The sequence below is a fragment of the Sprattus sprattus genome (assembly GCF_963457725.1).
Source record: "Sprattus sprattus genome assembly, chromosome: 20".
Taxonomy (NCBI): Eukaryota; Metazoa; Chordata; class Actinopteri; order Clupeiformes; family Clupeidae; genus Sprattus; species Sprattus sprattus.
The window spans coordinates 25,122,916-25,143,320 of NC_137918.1; the positions used below are offsets into that span (position 1 = coordinate 25,122,916).

General features: G+C 45.3%; 2 protein-coding genes across 2 annotated transcripts in view; one reads left to right on the forward strand and one right to left on the reverse strand.

Moving 5' to 3' along the window:
• The window catches only part of sema4e (semaphorin 4e), a gene marked incomplete at both ends in the record, with an annotated part of 11,374 nt that extends 3,404 nt beyond the window's left edge, over positions 1 to 7,970 (forward strand). Inside the window, 10 exons of the mRNA XM_080859271.1 lie at positions 77 to 176; positions 555 to 680; positions 1,908 to 2,059; positions 4,144 to 4,316; positions 4,793 to 4,949; positions 5,220 to 5,442; positions 5,707 to 5,834; positions 6,240 to 6,409; positions 6,827 to 6,879; positions 7,363 to 7,970. Coding sequence (XP_080715397.1) covers positions 77 to 176; positions 555 to 680; positions 1,908 to 2,059; positions 4,144 to 4,316; positions 4,793 to 4,949; positions 5,220 to 5,442; positions 5,707 to 5,834; positions 6,240 to 6,409; positions 6,827 to 6,879; positions 7,363 to 7,970 — 1,890 coding nt within the window. The remainder of the gene's footprint in view (positions 1 to 76; positions 177 to 554; positions 681 to 1,907; positions 2,060 to 4,143; positions 4,317 to 4,792; positions 4,950 to 5,219; positions 5,443 to 5,706; positions 5,835 to 6,239; positions 6,410 to 6,826; positions 6,880 to 7,362) is intronic.
• Positions 7,971 to 8,628: 658 nt separating this feature from the next.
• Positions 8,629 to 15,186, reverse strand: cactin (the record flags this gene model as incomplete). Its single annotated transcript, XM_080859732.1, has 10 exons — positions 8,629 to 9,585; positions 10,440 to 10,810; positions 11,075 to 11,191; positions 11,801 to 11,993; positions 12,820 to 12,934; positions 13,350 to 13,512; positions 13,617 to 13,762; positions 13,862 to 13,957; positions 14,154 to 14,769; positions 14,942 to 15,186. The coding sequence occupies 10 exons, from the start codon at positions 15,184 to 15,186 to the stop codon at positions 9,095 to 9,097; spliced, it is 2,553 nt and encodes an 850-aa protein (XP_080715858.1). The 3' UTR covers positions 8,629 to 9,094.
• Between the last annotated feature and the right edge of the window lie 5,219 nt (positions 15,187 to 20,405).

The window sequence follows — 20,405 nt, forward strand, 5'->3', positions numbered from 1 at the left end:
CCTCAGGCTCTCCTTTCAATGTGTTACACAAGCAGGCCAACGCTCCCAGAGTCATATCATTCTTTTTCTTTGGCAGGATTACAAAGATGGACAGCTGACTCTGCAGAATGAACGAGAGGATGGGAAAGGGAAGTGCCCCTTCGACCCCTTCCAGAAGTACTCCTCAGTGTGGGTCGGTGAGTACAGAGGGCTTCTCATCCACAACAGCACTGAAATACAGTCTCCGAGACCCGTTAAAGACCTTCTCTCTCTCTCTCTCTCTTTCTCTGTCTCTCTCTTTCTCTCTCTCTGTCTCTCTCTCTGTCTCTCTCTCTGTCTCTGTATCTCTCTCTCTCTCTGTCTCCCTCCATCTCTCTCTCTCTCTCTCTGTCTCTCTCTCTCTCTCTGTCTCTCTCTGTCTCTCTCTCTTTCTCTCTCTCTGTTTCTCTCTCTGTCTCTCTCTGTCTCTCTCTCTCTCTCTGTCTCTCTCTCTCTCTCTCCCTCCATCTCCCCCCCCCCCCCTCTCTCTCTCTCTTTCCCTCTCTCTCTTCCTCTCTCTCTCTCTGGTCTGTCAGAGGGTGAGTTGTACTCTGCCACCTCCATGAACTTCCTGGGCTCTGAGCCGGTGGTGATGCGCAGCTCCCCCGACCCCCTTGGCACCGACCCCATCCGCACCGACTTCAAGAGCTCCTGGCTCAGTGGTGAGATGTCGCATTTGGATTTGTGTTCTCCAACGATTTCTCAATGGAGAGATGTAAAGATGGAGCAAGCAATGAGCTAACAGTTTTTGTTATATTTGGCAAAACTCTCCTCACATTCTGGCACTATCACCTAGGATAATGAATAATGTAAAATTTCAACTTGTGTTATTATTTGGGGGAAAAGTCTGACACGTCTGTGAATCAAACATTATATTTTTTCAAATGAATTCGCATCACTGTGGCCACAAGATAAACATGTCCATTCTGTTTGCAGCATCGGACTTACTAGTCATTTAATTTACTGCAAATGATTGAAAAGCAATCCCTATATATATCGTAAAGCTTAAGTTCAAGCCATGTCAATAATCAGCAGCTCCGTTATTCGATAATTGTTTTTGATCTAAAAATAGAATTTGAAACTAAATACAACAGGATACAGAATGAGAACTTCTCTTGTGAGACGACAACATGCTTAATTCAGTTTAGAGTTCACTGTGTGAGAGTCATCAGACGCACACAGCTGGTGGCTTGAGTGTGAACTGACAGCATACAGTTAAAGCAAGGGCATAGGTTTGGTCTCAGCATGGGTAGGGACACTGCTCAGCATTTGTTAATGAACAAAATGACCTAATGAGAAGTACATGCAATGCATTTGTTTGTTCTGAAATTCATTTTTAATATGTAAGTAATTGGTTCAGGTTTTTTCGAGCTGTACTAGGCCTACATCATCTGTAATGGATTTCTGAGCAATGACATAATGTATTAATGAATTATATAAATTGTCTAAAAACAATTGTAATTGATAAGCTACAATAAGGGGATGCCCATGGATCATCTCAACTGAGGACAAAGCCTCCTCCAACCCATTTTATACAGTTCTAACCACAGCTCATCTTACTTGCACCTCTGTCCTTGTTACTTCTCTTAATTAACCACATTAAACTATTTTGCTGATATATTTTGAACAATTTGTAGACTGGACAGTTTAAACACTGTTGACTGAATGTCTATAAGTTTTGGACAGTTGTCACACTGCTGACTGTTCACGGGTGATAACCAGTGACAACAGAAGAAGGAAGTGATCAAAGTGAACTGACACTCTTTTAGCAGAACTGTTTCATCCTTAAATAACTATGCTTTTGCTTTCAGAAGAGAAGAGTGGCGAGGTGTTGAGGTTAAATACTTTTGAATGTGTTTTTAACAAAAACAAGCTTCTCCTGGTTGCAGAGCCTAACTTCATCTACATGGACCATATCCCAGAAAGTGAGAATAGCCCCGATGGAGACGATGACAAGATCTACCTGTTCTTCAGTGAGACCGCTGTGGAATACGACTTCTACCACAAGCTGGCTGTGTCTCGGGTGGCCAGGGTCTGCAAGGTAGGCTACTTCATGCTCTCATCAAGGTAGGCTACTTCATGCCCTCACCAAGGTAGGCTACTTCATGCCCTCATCAAGGTAGGCTACTTCATGCCCTCATCAAGGTAGGCTACTTCATGCTCTCATCAAGGTAGGCTACTTCATGCCCTTACCAAGGTAGGCTACTTCATGCCCTCATCAAGGTAGGCTACTTCATGCCCTCATCAAGGTAGGCTACTTCATGCCCTCATCAAGGTAGGCTACTTCATGCACTCATCAAGGTAGGCTACTTCATGCTCTCATCAAGGGTCTGCAAGGTAGGCTACTTCATGCCCTCATCAAGGTAGGCTACTTCATGCACTCATCAAGGTAGGCTACTTCATGCTCTCATCAAGGGTCTGCAAGGTAGGCTACTTCATGCCCTCATCAAGGTAGGCTACTTCATGCCCTCATCAAGGTAGGCTACTTCATGCCCTCATCAAGGTAGGCTACTTCATGCCCTCATCAAGGTAGGCTACTTCATGCCCTCATCAAGGTAGGCTACTTCATGCCCTCATCAAGGTAGGCTACTTCATGCACTCATCAAGGTAGGCTACTTCATGCTCTCATCAAGGTAGGCTACTTCATGCACTCATCAAGGTAGGCTACTTCATGCTCTCATCAAGGTAGGCTACTTCATGCCCTCATCAAGGTAGGCTACTTCATGCACTCATCAAGGTAGGCTACTTCATGCTCTCATCAAGGTAGGCTACTTCATGCACTCATCAAGGTAGGCTACTTCATGCTCTCATCAAGGTAGGCTACTTCATGCCCTCATCAAGGTAGGCTACTTCATGCACTCATCAAGGGTGCAAGGTAGGCTACTTCATGCTCTCATCAAGGGTCTGCAAGGTAGGCTACTTCATGCCTTCATCAAGGTAGGCTACTTCATGCCCTCATCAAGGGTCTCAAGGTAGGCTACTTCATGCCCTCATCAAGGTAGGTTACTTCATGCACTCATCAAGGGTGCAAGGTAGGCTACTTCATGCCCTCATCAAGGGTGCAAGGTAGGCTACTTCATGCCCTCATCAAGGGTCTCAAGGTAGGCTACTTCATGCCCTCATCAAGGTAGGTTACTTCATGCACTCATCAAGGGTGCAAGGTAGGCTACTTCATGCCCTCATCAAGGGTGCAAGGTAGGCTACTTCATGCCCTCATCAAGGGTCTCAAGGTAGGCTACTTCATGCCCTCATCAAGGTAGGTTACTTCATGCACTCATCAAGGGTGCAAGGTAGGCTACTTCATGCCCTCATCAAGGGTGCAAGGTAGGCTACTTCATGCACTCATCAAGGGTCTGCAAGGTAGGCTACTTCATGCACTCATCAAAATTTTTGCAATTACTTGAAATCAGCTGTGGTCAAAGACTGTTTTATATAATTATTAATACTGAAGCAATTAAAGACTCATGTTGATGTTTGAGTTCAACAGCCAATCAAATTACACCCCTCCGTTCCATACACTTGTGGCAATATGTTGATTGGCTGGAGCAGTGGATGGCAAGCCACTATTTACATACTGTGTACGAACACAATCCACTCCACGGTTACTGGGTGCGAACACACTCCTTGGTTAATGACAAAACCAGTGAAATAAAACCCGACCCAATAATACTTTTTCCATACAGTTCCAGCCAATGATAATAATAAGTCAGTTGAATTTGAAATGCAAACTCACAAAATTGTTTCCTGCATCAACAGAACGAAAAGATCACCTTTCCCCAGTTTGCCTGACATGCTTAGAGTCCTGTTTCATCTCTTTCCCCAGTTTGCCTGACATGCTTAGAGTCTTGTTTCATCTCTTTCCCCAGTTTGCCTGACATGCTTAGAGTCTTGTTTAATCTCTTTCCCCAGTTTGCCTGACATGCTTAGAGTCTTGTTTAATCTCTTTCCCCAGTTTGCCTGACATGCTTAGAGTCTTGTTTAATCTCTTTCCCCAGTTTGCCTGACATGCTTAGAGTCTTGTTTAATCTCTTTCCCCAGTTTGCCTGACATGCTTAGAGTCTTGTTTAATCTCTTTCCCCAGTTTGCCTGACATGCTTAGAGTCTTGTTTCATCTCTTTGCCACAGGGTGACATAGGCGGACAAAGGACCCTCCAGAGGAAATGGACATCTTTTGTAAAAGCGCGTCTGGACTGCCCTGTCCTGGAGTCTCAGCTGCCTTACTTAGTGCAGGACGTGTTCCGCTCGTGCCCCGCCGACTGGTCTACATGTATATTCTACGCTGTCTTCACCCCCCAGATGTGAGTGAGCTGTTTAAGTTTGAAAGAACTGTTTAAGTTCAAAGTCACTGAGAGTTCAATTCACTCATGCCTCACGGTGTCTACCTACTATTAATATATGCCATCAATATCAATATTTTTTATTTATTTTATTTTATTTATTCTTTATTTCAGACACCAAGTTCCATATAAAGTAACAGACATACAATTATTAAAAACAATAAATAGAGAAAAACAAAAAGATACAACACACATAATACAGTGCATTAAAAAGTATGAAGACTTTTGTGCCAATGTCGTCTTAAGTTTGAGGTAAATCGATAACAACTCTTTAGAGGGTTGACCAGAGCCTTACATAAATGTGATGTGATATGATGGAGAGGTGCTTTATAACTAGGCCTGCAATGCAGAACGGTCACTGATACTTTACTAAAGCTGAAGACCAGGTGGTTTTGGTGGTAAAGACAAACGATTTGTTCTTTTTGTTTGTTTGCCAGGGACTCTTCAGACTACTCAGCGGTGTGTGTCTACAGCATGCATGATATACAACAAGTGTTTACTGAGGGAAAGTTCAAAACGCCGGTTACCGTGGAAACCTCTTTTGTGAAGTGGGTGATGTTCAGCGGCGATCTGCCCGCCCCTCGACCAGGAGCGGTGAGGCTTGCCTGACGCATGTCCACTCCCCACCCATCCTTTCCCTTTCATGTTTTACCTATCTATCTGTTGCACTGAATGTTCTGTTATCCTAAACATTTTACCATAAATTATGATTATTATTAGTATTATTAGTTCATGTTCTACCTTCAGTAAAAAAGGCTGATCAATAGATTATTCTTGAATTATCAGGTTTCTCCACCCCTGAAAAACGTGTACCTGCTGTTTTGTCAAACTAATTATCTAATTTATACATTTGAATGGTTGCAGTGTATCGACGGAGCAACGCGTAAGATGGGCATTAACAGCTCGCTGGAGCTGCCAGACAAGACCTTGCAGTTCATCCGTGATCGTCCGCTGATGGACCAGGAGATTCAGCCAGTAAACAACCGCCCCCTACTGGTGAAGAGAGGGGCTGCATTCACCCGCATTGTGGTAGCCAGTGTAGTGGCTTTGGATGGAGCTAGTTACCATGTCATGTTTATTGGAACAGGTAATATAGATGTCTGACATATATACATGAGCCTGTTATGTATTGGGTGTTTGTTCATGTCAAATATGTGAAGATAATATTATAATAGCACTGTTTGTATAATTTAATACTTATTTTTCATCAGTACTCTTAAACATCCAGACTTCATAATTCATTTGAATGTTGCTACCACACACACTGCATGGAGTTGAAATGTTGTCTCATGATCAGTGGAGAGAACAGAGTTGCTGTGGTCGAGCTAATAAGACATGTTACCTCTGACAGAGACCGGCTCTATCCTCAAAGCTGTCCATTACGGTAAAGACGGCGCTGGAGAGGCGTTCATAATCGAGGAGGTGCAACTCTTCCAGCCTTCCGAGGCGATCAAGATCCTTCGGCTCTCTGAAAGCAAGGTACGCCATAGCCACCAGCTGTTGAAACTATCTAGATCAAACTGAAGTATAGGAACAGTATGCATTGGTGCACCTCATTTTGGAGGAAGAAATGTAAGTTTCATCCAAAATGATCTTTTGTCTTCAGTTTAAAAAGCTCCTTGGCCCCTGCCAGAAAGGTGCTTAAGAAATATGTAGAGATGTTAGTGATGCGTACTGTACCAGTAACCAGTGTTGATCCGTACTGCATGTCCAGGGTCACCTGTTTGTGATGCGTACTGTACCAGTAACCAGCGTGTGTGTGTGTGTGTGTGTGTGTGTGTGTCCAGGGTCACCTGTTTGTGATGCGTACTGTACCAGTAACCGGCATGTGTGTGTGTGTGTGTGTGTGTGTGTGTGTGTGTGTGTGTGTGTGTGTGTGTCCAGGGTCACCTGTTTGCGGGTTCTGAAGTGGGCGTGGTGCAGATGCCTCTGAGCTCCTGTGGGCGGTACCGGTCCTGTGGAGACTGTGTCCTGGCCCGGGACCCTTACTGTGTGTGGGACCTCACCTCCTCACAGTGCTCCTCCCTCAGCCCAGAGCACTCTCAGGGAGACAGGTACCATCAGCCACCAACCTCAGAACATACATTTACCCATGTCTGCCCTGGGACCATACTGCCTCCTCGTACTGCAGTGCACTTAAAGAACATACATTTACCCATGTCTACTGTGTGTCCATACTGCCTCCTCACACTGCACTTAGAAAACACACATTTACCCATGTCTACTGTGTGTCCATACTGCCTCCTCACACTGCACTTAGAAAACACACATTTACCCATGTCTGCTGTGTGTCCATACTGCCTCCTCACACTGCACTTAGAAAACACACATTTACCCATGTCTGCTGTGTGACCATACTGCCTCCTCCAGTGCACTTAAAGAACATACATTTACCCATGTCTACTGTGGGACCATACTGCCTCCTCACACTGCACTTAGAGAGGTCTCATTCTCTGTCATGTCTCCCTCAGTAAGGTGATTCAGAATCTGCAGGATGGAGATGTCTCTTCCTGCCCCCCTCCAGGTAGTGTATTCAGTCTACTGTTGATATTTCATTCACTCAGTGCTATATATGCATTAGTGTATTCAGTCTACTGTTGATATTTCATTCACTCAGTGCTATACATGCTTGACGGTGGACAACACATTCACTGGAGACTAAAGCCCATGGACATACTGATAGGGTCTAAGGGGTCAAAATAAGTTCAAGTGCAACTGACAGCAATACATTAGTGTGCCTGGTTTTACCAGTGGTGAGAATGAGTGGAAAAGTCCAGAACATCTGAAATGTGTTCTTTCAGACCAGCGTCTAGCACCTCTGCACATTTACACAACCTGTCAGTTGAAATAAAGAGTTGGTGTATACTATACATTCTGCAAACCATTATGTATGGTGGTTTGTAATCTTTGTCACCTGGAGGGGGGAAACTGCCTGTTTCAGATTTGAGAAATAATGTATTGTGGACTACCCTTTGAAATTGCTTAAACATCCTTATCCCTCTCACAGGAAAGGCCAAGCTGGTTAACATCACCTTCGTGCCAGGCAGCAATGTGAAGCTGGCGTGTGAGCCCATCTCTAACCTGGCACAGCTGCTGTGGCACGTGGGCGGCCGTGCCCTGGTGCGCTCGGGGCAGCATCACTTCCACAGGAGCAGCCTGATGATCCTCAACGCCAGCGCGGGCAACGCGGGCCACTACTCCTGCTGGTCCGTGGAGAGCGCCCACGGCCACGAGCACCGGAGGCTGGAGGCCGAGTACAGACTCACCCTGGGGACCGGGAGGAGGGGAGGACTGGAGCTGCCCACCTCCCCTCAGGCCCAGTCTAGTACCGGGGGCATGGTGGGCATGCAGGTCCTGGTGGTGGTGCTGTCGGTCGCGCTGGTTGCACTAGTGGCGTGGAACTACTATAAAGGCCACCTCACGCTGCCTTGCAGGCCAGGGAGAAGACAGGAGCACCCTGAGGGAGGCCAGGGAGAGGTGGCCAGCACACTGGAGCCGCTGCAGAGCGCCGAGGAGAAAGCTCCAGTCCCAGCTGGGAACAGCAACAACAACCACGGCAATCAGGAGCACGCTTTCACAATGGAGGCCCACTCCACTGAGGAGTCCAGCATCTAAGCTGTGGGTTCATTCACTCATTGTGGAGCGGATGATGGACACTGTGCCTTTTCCATTGTGTATGAAATCTTGTTTGGGGTCAAACAAAAAGGAGCCTTTTGGACTTTTTTTGTACTTTGTTAGACATTACTTTTCATTTGATTTAAGGTGTGGATATGTTCAGAAACTTCACATTACTTTTCATTTGATTAAAAGGTGTGGATATGTTCAGGAACTTCGCATTCATGAAGTCAAATAAAAATTGTCAAACTGTAAAGAAATGTTTAAAAAAAAGTTTTCCTGAGGACATTTTCTTTGAGCCTTTATGATGAGCAGAATAGATGACTGACTAGTGCGTTTGTGGTTAAATCCAGTTCTAGATATGGTCAGTTACTATGTGGGTTGAAAGTAGTGTTGAGTTTTGAGTCAATACTGTGAATGATTAAACACGACTAATTGAATCATCTACCTAAACTTGCCTCTCTTATTTTGTAAACACGGGGGCCATGTATGAACATGCTTAAAGGAGGCAGCGCTACAGAAATCCATCAAGTCCAACAGCCAGGTCTGGAGCGCACACCACATTGATCTGCCCTTCAATTCTTAACATTTTGTTCTGCGTCTGATTTTAAAGAACAGGTTATGTGCGGCGTAAAGAGAGACAAAGATGAGATTAACAACAGATATCTTTAATTACAGATTTAGAAAAAAAAATACATACGTATTACAAATGTGGAGGGGACAAGCTATGGGGCCACTAGGTGCAGTATTGTGCTCCCTCATTTCACTGCCACAAAGCTCTACCTTACTCCAGACATGGGACTCATATAGGGGTAGTGATGGACAGCCCACCCACCCACAGCACATTACACTGCCTCTAAAGAGAGGCCACTTTTAGAGTCTCAGCCCCCCCTACACCTCGACTACTTATCAAAGCCACCTTTTTGTTTCAAAATGAGGACATCTGCACAAGTGTAACTTCTGCTCTGACAATGATAGGGCTTTTCATCCTCTGGTCCCTTTAGAAACACACTATACTACTCCCCATCAGAGAGAAGGACACATAAAGCCAAACAAGGTTCAACAGAGCTAGAACTGTACTGGTGCTAGGCCAACATGAAGTACAGTATCGTGGTCCACCTGATCTATCTCCTGTATCGGTACCTTTTGAAGTGGAACCATAACTGGAATATGCCATTGGCAAACTGGCATCGGAAACCATGGCGATGCGAGTACTCCCACTCACGGTTGACAATCTTGAAGGCGATATCCTCGTACGGTGGTCCAGCATGGAAACGGAGGATGCCAAAGTCCTTGTTGTCAGGGCTGGGCTCCAGGAAGTACTGCGGCGTGGAGCGTTTGTCGATCAGGTCCGGGTAGAAGATATTGAACTTGTAGCCTTGCACAATCTTGGGCGGTGGATTGTCAAAGTCATAATGCGTCTGGTTGTATTTGTTCCACTCGAAGCCGGTGTGCACGCGGTTGAAGAAGCGCGGTTTACGGGGCCGATACTTGTCTGCCCAGAGGTACATCTTGCCCGTCAGTGGCATCTCCACGCTGAACTGGGCCTCGTCGGCACCCATGCCCTGTTTGGCACGCCGCACAAACGCCTCTTCTGCATGGTCATTGGCATCACCTGAGACAAAACCAGGGCATGAGAATATTTATATATATTTATTTTGTCAATGTTATGTTTGATATGTTAATGCCTTTTTAAAGTTGTTTAGCCATTTTCACTGTGGCAGGGGGACTGCCAATGGAAACTAGCCTTTTGGCTACAATTGGGTGCATTTACATTTTAATGTTTATTAATGTACAATGTCCCTCTTCATCAAATAAACAAACTGAAATCACTGGGGTCAGGACAACAAGATGGACATAAGGATGTACACCTTAACTAAGAAACATTTCACTGTTAACGGTTAAATTGGCAGACTACGGTGCCAGTGAATGTATGCTGAGGTGTGTCTCCTTAGGCAAGTGGTTTAGTCTAATGACACACACTATTGCCTTTGTGACTAATTAAGTCTGAATCCAAAAAGAGAAGCATCCTAATTCAGAACTCATATGAGTATGATGTATGTGTGTACAGTACCAGTCAAAAGTTTGGACACATCTTTCATTTTCCAGAGAAGTGTTTTTACTTTACTTTCATTATTTTCTACATTGTAGATTAATACTGAAGACATTTAAACTACGAAAGAACACATATGGACTGATGAACTTAACAAAAAAAGTTTTATCTACCATGAAGAAAATCATAAGAGTAAACACAAATGAGAAGTTTTGTACAAACTTTTGACTGGTACTGTATGTGTGAGTTCTACTGTATGATGTTGAGTGTGTGTATGTGTGTATGTGTGAGTTCCACTGTAAGTTGTTGAGTGAGTGAGCGGGTCCACTCACCTGTGAGATGTAGTTGGCGTGTGTGTGTGTGTGTGTGTGTGTGTGTGTGTGTGTGTTGTCGAGTGAGTGAGCGGGTCCACTCACCTGTGAGATGTAGTTGGCGCCGGGCCAGGTGAAGGCGCTGCAGGTCGTCGTCGAGCCCGATGACGTGTGCGTCCAGCGGCAGCTCGGAGTTGGTCAGGAGCACGGGGCTGTAGCGCCCCGAGTCGTACTCCGCCTGGCTCTGCTGGATGAGGTCATCCTCCGTCAGCACCGACTCAGTGGCGCCGCCCTCCTGGCCCTCGCCCTCTCCCTCCTTGGCTCCTTCAGCGGCCGACGAGGTGGAGGGCTCGTCCTCAGCCTCCTTCTCGCTGTCGTCTCCGTGAGTCCTGGACGCGCCCTTGTCCTCCGCGTCCTCTGAGGCCCCGGGCAAGGCGCTGCGGGAGGGGCCCGCCTCTGATGACCCGCCTGGCATTCTGGGAAGCAAACAGGCAAAAGAGGGCAAAGGAGGTCAAACAGAGGTCATGCAGAGGTCATACAGAGGTCATACAGAATAGAACATCTAAACTGGAGACAGTATGCAGACAATAACAATGAGTGAGCTTAAGACAGACATCAATTGTGTCCATCGCTATACAGATTTCATAATCCTCCTGTTTGAAGTCCATATGGTTGCATGGTTATCTAGGTAGAGGAAGACAAACAGAAAGATGGAAGGACAAAGAGAGATGCAAACTCACTCTAGGTCCTCTTCCTCCTCCTTGATGATTGGGAAGAGAGGCTCACTCTCCACTCCCTGCTCCTGTTTGAGCTTATACAGCTTCTGCCTCAGCACCTCCTGATGGCGCTCCCTCAGCCTACACACACCAGGGGGCACACACACACACACACACACACACACACACACACACACACGCACACACACCTTCATTTTAACACTTAGATTATGTACTGTGGGTCAGTGCAGAAAGCCAAACCTTACTACTAATCAATCTTTTAACGCACAGAGAAAGGAAGCATGGAATAGTTTGAGATTACTGAAGTCATGAATACATATTCAGAGAACACAAACAGTGGAACCCCCATATCCACTGATCCTGTAACCATGGAAAAACTGGATTGTTATAATTGTTTTAATAACTCATATATTCTATTAGTTATTGTTGTTGATATTTTTTTTTTTACATTTTTCATGGACATACATACCTATTATAAAGCTTCATTTATCAAAGTTATAGATGGCGTTTGCTACTATTTGCGTTAGGTCTTGGAACATATGGATATGAGGGCACTACTGTACACTATATTTATACTACATTCACTTTCATCAATTTATTACAAATCCATGCCACTCATGATGGCACTAAGCATGCCTTAACCTATATTAAAGGTTATCTTTGTGAGAGCAAGCATGACCTCACCCAGTGTGTGTGTGTGTGTGTGTGTGTGTGTGTGTCATTACTGACCTGGCACGAGCCATGTAGACTCGTACATTCTGCATCAGGCTCTCCCAGTAGCCGATGTCCAGGTTGGAGCCCCCGGCGTGGATCTTGGACTCGATGTTCAGATTCAGGGCCTGCAGCTGGCTGTAAGTCTTCCCCCTGAACACCGCCTGGACGTCTATGGTCACAGATGTGTTGATACCTTCACGACGGTCCCCTAGAAGAAGGAAGAAAATACAAAGGCTTAGAAACAACACAAAGGAACTGCTGCCAAACCCTTTAACTATAGACTAAGTCAGGGGTGGGTGGGCAATTCATTTCCCCAAGGGGCCACACGAGATACTGGGAATGTTGTGGAGGGCCGGACCCATAGGCTGAACTTAAAGCATGAAAAAGGTGTGCCCAGACGACCAATACACATGGCACACACACACACACACATGAGAGCAAGCTTGGAATGCAATAGTATATGTACACAAATGAATAGTAATATACATTTTTTTATCGTTTAACGTTTGATTCCTAATTTACCATTGACCTCCGAGGGCCGGTCAGGAACAGCCAAGGGGCCGCACTTTGCCCAGGTCTGGACTAAGCCATACCAAACTCGGTAGCGATCTTGGTTACGCCCCTGGGCAGCTATTTCAGGCTAACAAGATCAGGGTTCTATCTAAATGAATGGGGAGAGGTCTGTAACCTCCACACAGGATGGTGAGAATTTTAAAAGTACATCAGGTGAATCCGCGTTTAAACAGAACGTTCAGGTGAGGCGAAACGTCACTCATGTCGTTTCCAACAATGTGATTGGCTCTTAATAAGACGGGGCAAGATTTCCAGTTAAAAATCTGCCATGTTTAGCGTTGCAGACTTCCCCATTCATTTTCCTCTCTGTGATTGGTCTTGTCCTTTAGATCATATCTAGTCATACTAGTTTGTCTTTAGTGACTTAAGTTCCTGATCTGATACCATTTAGCACTTCCTACATTAGGAGGGAACTTATTAGAGCTATCTTGTTTTGAAATATGATCTCATAGTGACAGTACCAGGTCCTTTGCCTGAAGCTTCTAATTTGCGCAGTTTGCTGATTTCATCCTCCGTGATGGTGGTCATGTCCCTCCAGAAGTCCACGTTCTTGCCCTGCTCCAACTCCATGTAAATCTGTACAAAAGAAATACAATTTAAAGATTTATTTTTGGGCTTTTTGGCATTTAATCGATAGTTGAAGTGAAGACTGGGACAGGAAATGAGAGTGGGAAGAGGTGGGGACTGGACACGAGAAATTATATCAGGCCGGAATCGAACCTGTGGCCATCAAGCCCGAATGTGGTCGGGGCTACTGGTTGCACCACAGTGCCCCCCAAATAATACAATTTAAATCAAAGTCAACCACACATACGGCAATGAGCAGAAGACTACGGTGTAGACTTTAATAAACCTGAAGTAACTCAATGGCTAGGCATGTGTGTCTGCCACAGATTACATATGCAAAGATGCAGATTAACACTACTGATACCACACACAGACCACTGATGCACAAAGCTCTGGTCAGCATAGGCCATATACAGACACTTACCTTGATGTCCTCCAGTAGATCATCCATGTCGGTGACAGTGAGGCCGTTGAGGAAGGTGTATGGCTCATGCATCTCCACGGCCAGATCATCATCCTCGGCACTGATGTATTTAGCCAGCAGGTCGATGGGCTTGGCCCGGCCGTCCCGGATGCGGATTTTAGACCTATACGTACAAGTCCACAACATTGGTACTGCAGTCCATCTCAGGCCTACATTTGCAGACTAGTGTACAGGTTAAGTGAGGCTCCAGTGCAATGGGTGGCTTACCGGAGCTTTGCCTGGTGCAGGTGGAAGTTGTCCTCCTGCTCAGCCCATGTTTTGAAGTGCTCAGCCTCCTTTTCCCTCTGAAGCATCTCCAGCTCCTGCTCACGCATAGCCTTCTCACGCTCACGCTCCAGACGCAATTGCTTCACCTGCGACGTACAGAAAATTACGTTACATGCAGCTGACCTTCACTGTAAATATTTCAATGTTTTAGGTAAGATGACATAATTTGCATGAAGTGTTCAAACCTTTTGCAGCTCTCTGCGATTATCCTCTTGGATGAGTTTGTTTCTGTCCTTCAGCTCTTTCTCTCTCAGGTGAGAAATTCCCTTCATCTCCAAAGCCTAATGAAGAAATCAAACTTACTCTAATACTTCAAATAGCTTTGAAAACACTTTTCCTCAGAAATAGCCTTTAAATTACCATATGGTATTTAAAAAAAAAGGAAACACAGATGCCATATGTTGCACTCACTGAGTGCAAAATATAACCGCTGAATACCATTAAATCTACAAACAGTAACTTGTTAAAATCAAATACCTTCTGCCATTTGAACGTTCCCAGCAAGTTGTTGTCACCAAATGGATTGTCTGCATTTGTATAGCCCATGTACTCCTCACTCCAACCCATCTTCTCTCTTTTCTTCCTCTCTTTAGCTTCTTTCTTAGCCAAACGTCTGGACCTCTTCTCCTCCGGCGTTTCAAGAGCTTTCATCATTTCTCTCTGTTTTTTCTTCTCTTCCTTTGGGTTTTGGGCCCGAGAGGACGACTTCTCACCGTTGCTGGACTCCTCGGAAGAATCAGAAGAACCTGACACTGACCGCTTCTGTCGGTTCTCTCTGTCCCGACTTCTCCCATCTCTTTCCCGCCTCCTGTCTTTGGTATTAAGCTCATCACTCCTGTGGCCTCTTACTCTTTCGGGACTTCTCTCTCTTTCCCTGTTCTTTAACTGTCGTTCTCTGCTGGGAGTTCTGCTTTCTCTATCGGCACTCCTCCTGCGGCTCTTTTCATGACTGTTTCCATCACGGTGTTGTGGTCTGTCCACGCTTGAATCTGAACCAGACAAGGATGCACTTCTGTTTCGTCTTTCATCCCTACCAGACTTATTTTTCTTACTTTTCAGTTTTGTCTTTCCACTGTCTTCATCCGACTCGGAACTACGGGTAGATCGAAAACGTGGAGTTAGCTGAAGTTGTATATTACGCAGGTCTTCATGTGTGTAAGGACACAGTATAAAAAATATAACATTGTTTACAGTCTAAACTTTTTCGAGGATAAAATTAACTAGGATTAGTAATGAATTACATGCAGCTGAAAAATGAACTTTACCTGCTTCTGTATTTTGATTTTGGGCTAGGACTCCTTCGCCCTGCCCGCCTGTAGGGGCCTGCGGACCCGCTGCTGCTTTGTGAACTATCGCTCTGCGACCGTACTCGCCTTCTGGTGTCTTTTCCCGCTGAACGATTTCTTCTTGACCTGTCTTCCGAAGACCTAGATCTACTGCGAGATTTTTTCCTCTGTTTTTCAGTTGAACGAGACCGCGGCCTTGATTTGCGATGTCTCATCGACTCCATGGCTTCCTCGATAGCTTTTGGGGCCTACAACATCTATCGTCGCGTAAATATGATGTCCTAGAGTTGCATATAAAGCTTTTCCGAATTTCTGTAGTTATATTGTTCAAACGTATCTAAATTCAAGTGCAGTATTTTCATTTAATATTTAAAAAAAGATTAAACAATAATTATCCCCAGACAAGAGCCCGTTTTTACCATTCAGGTATTGGTTTTGATCAGGCATATTCTTGGTATTTCCTTAATGGGACCATCATCCACAGCGGGCGCAAGGCTCTGACAGTTGTTCAGCAAGATCATTTGTATGCCTTTTAAGAAAGCGCTGTGTTTGATCAATCAGACGTATCATTTGACATATTCCTCAAGACTCCCTAGGTGTAACGTAGTCCTAGTAGTTGGGCCACAACCGCATTCAAAACAATGAAAGTTGTCACACCATCGTTTCATGTACATTACGTGGAAACGTACATGTTGAATAGATTGTGATTGGTCGCTGGAACACAAGCGCAACTGCACAACTCCTCCTCATTTCGTGGCATGGTGTTTTAGTGTCCATAGATATGCATGAACTGTCTATGTGAGTGTCTGCCACATGTCACTTTTAAGGCTGGATCGGATGAACAGTAGTCAAGATAAGAGGGTAAATGAAGGATACCCATGAGGATGTTTATTCCCTCAAACACCTTCACCTCCTCCACAATTGTATTGCACTAGGATTCATTGAAGAGGCATAGAGATGGGTGTTTTCCACCAAATTAGCAAAAATGTTGGTTATCTTTATGGTTTAGTAGTGTTATAAATATAAAAGAAATACTAATTCAATACATTAAGAAGATATTAAATGTAATACATACGTCTGCAGTAGGCCTACTGTTCAAAACTGAAGTCCAAAACGGACCTGGTTATGAAATTGAACTTTAGGGTGTAGCCTATGTGAAGCTATGCATTTTAATATTTGTAGATGTCACTAATACATATTTTATATCATATTAACAAACAACTTTCAAACAAAACAAACTTCTAATTATATATTTTTTTAACTGTAACTGTTTGTGTACAGGATAACAAAAAATAAAGGAATTATCTTGTTTTGGCAGTAATTCGCTGCAGTGAATTCTATTGGGGTATAGAGGGTTAACTTAATAATATGCCCTCAAGTGTTCATATTGCATTTGCTGACGTACAATTGTGGATTCTCTTAACTTGCATTGGAATAATTTATAGAAGACAACACTTTGTCATAGATTGTTCTATGTTATGTGATAGATAGCCTAGGCTGCATGCACACTATATAATGTTAAAATTGGTGCTAAGCAACAAATGGATTCATTGGTTTCATATGGCATTTATGTCCACCAACAGTTTTTCTATAATGCTGTATTAATTCCAGATGTGTGTTTTCAATGTACAGTGATGGGGCCAAATAATGTCTTGGTGTGTGTGGAAACAATTCGGGGGGGGGGGGTTGGTGCACCAGCACTCTTGACTCTTGGCAGTTCTACACCAACATGGGAGAGGAGCTCCACGTTGAGTTGAATCATTTAACATCCTGTGATGCGTCAACAAAGTAATAACACTTTTACAGACAAGTGTTGTGACAAGTTGTGGGATGTTTGTGTTTTAGGAAAATGTTGAATTCCTCTCCTTAGTGTGATTAGCGTAGCCTTGTCCCCATTGGTCAAGAGGATGAAACTAACTCATTTGTTTTATGGCTACATGCCTTCCTCATTATTTCCCCATGGTGGTTGTGTCACAGAATAGCGTTTACTGTGCGTTTTCAGCAGTGAAATTGAGCTGCCAAACACATACTGCTCCTCCAGCCTGCTTTGGGAGGGTGAGACCCCGGGGTCCTTACCCACTGGCGCCACCCAGTAGCAGAAGAATATACAGCTTTTCACTGCCCTGAGACCAAGAGAGAGAAATTAGTTCTCTGATTACAATGTCAAGATGGTGTATATCAAATTCAACGCAAATGACCAACTCTCAGATTTATTTTTGTAACTGTCCTGCATTGGTCTACTCATGCCCAAAGGTTTGGTAATGTTTTGATTGGCTGGTATTCGGGGAATGTGGCACAGCATGTTCGGCGTAAACGTAGACCACGTCTCTCGAAAGGCTCAGACATCAGCGTATTTTTTCGTTAGCTACATGAGGCAATTATAAGTGGCTTATGAGCTATAAATGGCTTAAACACGATATAAGTGGCTTAAATTGACACATGTATCCGTGGCTTATGGGAAATGTCTTCTTTACTCTTCAATAAACTTGTCTCTGTCAAGTCTTTTGCAATCTGTCACACAGTCACTTGCTTAGTCAAACTTTGTGGTCCGATAGGTGTCATTCTGGGTAAACTACAACATCACTAAATATGGGTTGGTACCTAACTGTCAAATGCCAAATAACCCATGCCTATGGTCTTTCTATTTCCAGTGACTGTTGACACTCTTGGACAGTGTTTATAGGCTGTGGGAATCTCCCATCAACAAATGTCATTACTCATCAGCACATCCCGTTACATTTGAAAAAAAAAAAAATACCCTGATAGCTTCCTCTTTTAACTGTACCTATGAGATAACCTGTTTATCTGTTTCTGAAACAATAGGGGAGAGTGGGGTTAGTTGTGCCAGTTTTTACTTAAAGTGACTTTAAAGCGAACCCATGACAGTTATACTTACGACTCAAATGTGTACATATATTTCAGGATGTGGTGCATCCCTGGAAACAATCACTTTGAATCTGAAATATAGTGTTTAACAGATATATCTTTCTGAAAAAAAAGTGGTCTTGTGGCACAACTTGCCCCCGGTGCGGGGTAAGTTGTGCCTTTAGAGAGAATACATTGGGGTAAATTGTGGCATTCATTATTGAAGTAAAACAGTATATTTACATCTCAGATACTGTGATGCTATATAAAAGCTAGACAAATTCAATACAAAATTACTCATTTAAGGTTTATTTTAAGTTATTTTACAACATCAAAGGCCAATTTTCTACAAGCCAGCCCCTTCTCCTGTCCATCAGAGACTTGATTGGCAGGTCCAGTTCTTTTATACTCTGGCCTTATTTCTTTTCCATCTATCTTTTTCTTCTCCATTGTTTTGTTTTAATGCCATCCTGCATATGTTCATCTGCCTCACCACCTGACGAATGGACTTCCCCTTCTCCACCTCTTCTCCTCTTCCTCTAGTCTGTCCATGTCCTCTAGAGGAGTGGGCCTTCTCCACCTCTTCCTCTGCTCTGTCCATGTCCTCTAGAGGAGTGGGCCTTCTCTTCTCCACCTCTTCCACTGCTCTGTCCATGTCCTCTAGAGGAGTGGGCCTTCTCTTCTCCACCTCCACCACCGCTCTGTCCATGTCCTCTAGAGGAGTGGGCCTTCTCTTCTCCACCTCTGCTCTGTCCATGTCCTCTAGAGGAGTGGGCCTTCTCCACCTCTTCCTCTGCTCTGTCCATGTCCTCTAGAGGAGTGGGCCTTCTCTTCTCCACCTCTTCCTCTGCTCTGTCCATGTCCTCTAGAGGAGTGGGCCTTCTCCACCTCTTCCTCTGCTCTGTCCATGTCCTCTAGAGGAGTGGGCCTTCTCTTCTCCACCACTGCTCTGCCCATGTCCTCTAGAGGAGTGGGCCTTCTCTTCTCCACCTCTTCCTCTGCTCTGTCCATGTCCTCTAGAGGAGTGGGCCTTCTCCACCTCTTCCTCTGCTCTGTCCATGTCCTCTAGAGGAGTGGGCCTTCTCTTCTCCACCTCTTCCACTGCCCTGTCCATGTTGTCTAGAGGAGTGGGCCTTCTCTTCTCCACCTCTTCCACTGCTCTGTCCATGTTGTCTAGAGGAGTGGGCCTTCTCTTCTCCACCTCTTCCACTGCCCTGTCCATGTTGTCTAGAGGAGTGGGCCTTCTCTTCTCCACCTCTTCCACTGCTCTGTCCATGTTGTCTAGAGGAGTGGGCCTTCTCTTCTCCACCTCTTCCACTGCCCTGTCCATGTTGTCTAGAGGAGTGGGCCTTCTCTTCTCCACCTCTTCCACTGCTCTGTCCATGTTGTCTAGAGGAGTGGGCCTTCTCTTCTCCACCTCTTCCACTGCTCTGTCCATGTTGTCTAGAGGAGTGGGCCTTCTCTTCTCCACCTCTTCCACTGCTCTGTCCATGTCCTCTAGAGGAGTGGGCCTTCTCTTCTCCACCTCTTCCTCTGCTCTGTCCATGTCCTCTAGAGGAGTGGGCCTTGTCCACCTCTTCCTCTGCTCTGTCCATGTCCTCTAGAGGAGTGGGCCTTCTCTTCTCCACCTCTGCTCTGTCCATGTCCTCTAGAGGAGTGGGCCTTCTCTTCTCCACCTCTTCCTCTGCTCTGTCCATGTCCTCTAGAGGAGTGGGCCTTCTCTTCTCCACCTCTGCTCTGTCCATGTCCTCTAGAGGAGTGGGCCTTCTCTTCTCCACCTCTTCCTCTGCTCTGTCCATGTCCTCTAGAGGAGTGGGCCTTCTCTTCTCCACCTCTTCCTCTGCTCTGTCCATGTCCTCTAGAGGAGTGGGCCTTCTCTTCTCCACCACTGCTCTGTCCATGTCCTCTAGAGGAGTGGGCCTTCTCTTCTCCACCTCTTCCTCTGCTCTGTCCATGTCCTCTAGAGGAGTGGGCCTTCTCTTCTCCACCTCTTCCTCTGCTCTGTCCATGTCCTCTAGAGGAGTGGGCCTTCTCCACCTCTTCCTCTGCTCTGTCCATGTCCTCTAGAGGAGTGGGCCTTCTCTTCTCCACCTCTTCCTCTGCTCTGTCCTCTAGAGGAGTGGGCCTTCTTTTCTCCACCTCTTCCTCTGCTCTGTCCTCTAGAGGAGTGGGCCTTCTCCACCTCTTCCTCTGCTCTGTCCATGTCCTCTAGAGGAGTGGGCCTTCTCTTCTCCACCTCTTCCACTGCTCTGTCCATGTCCTCTAGAGGAGTGGGCCTTCTCTTCTCCACCTCTTCCTCTGCTCTGTCCATGTCCTCTAGAGGAGTGGGCCTTCTCTTCTCCACCTCTTCCACTGCTGCTCTGTCCATGTCCTCTAGAGGAGTGGGCCTTCTCTTCTCCACCTCTTCCTCTAGTCTGTCCATGTCCTCTAGAGGAGTGGGCCTTCTCTTCTCCACCTCTTCCTCTAGTCTGTCCATGTCCTCTAGAGGAGTGGGCCTTCTCTTCTCCACCTCTTCCACTGCTCTGTCCATGTTGTCTAGAGGAGTGGAAGTCCTGCCTGTCTTCCTCTTATACTGTAA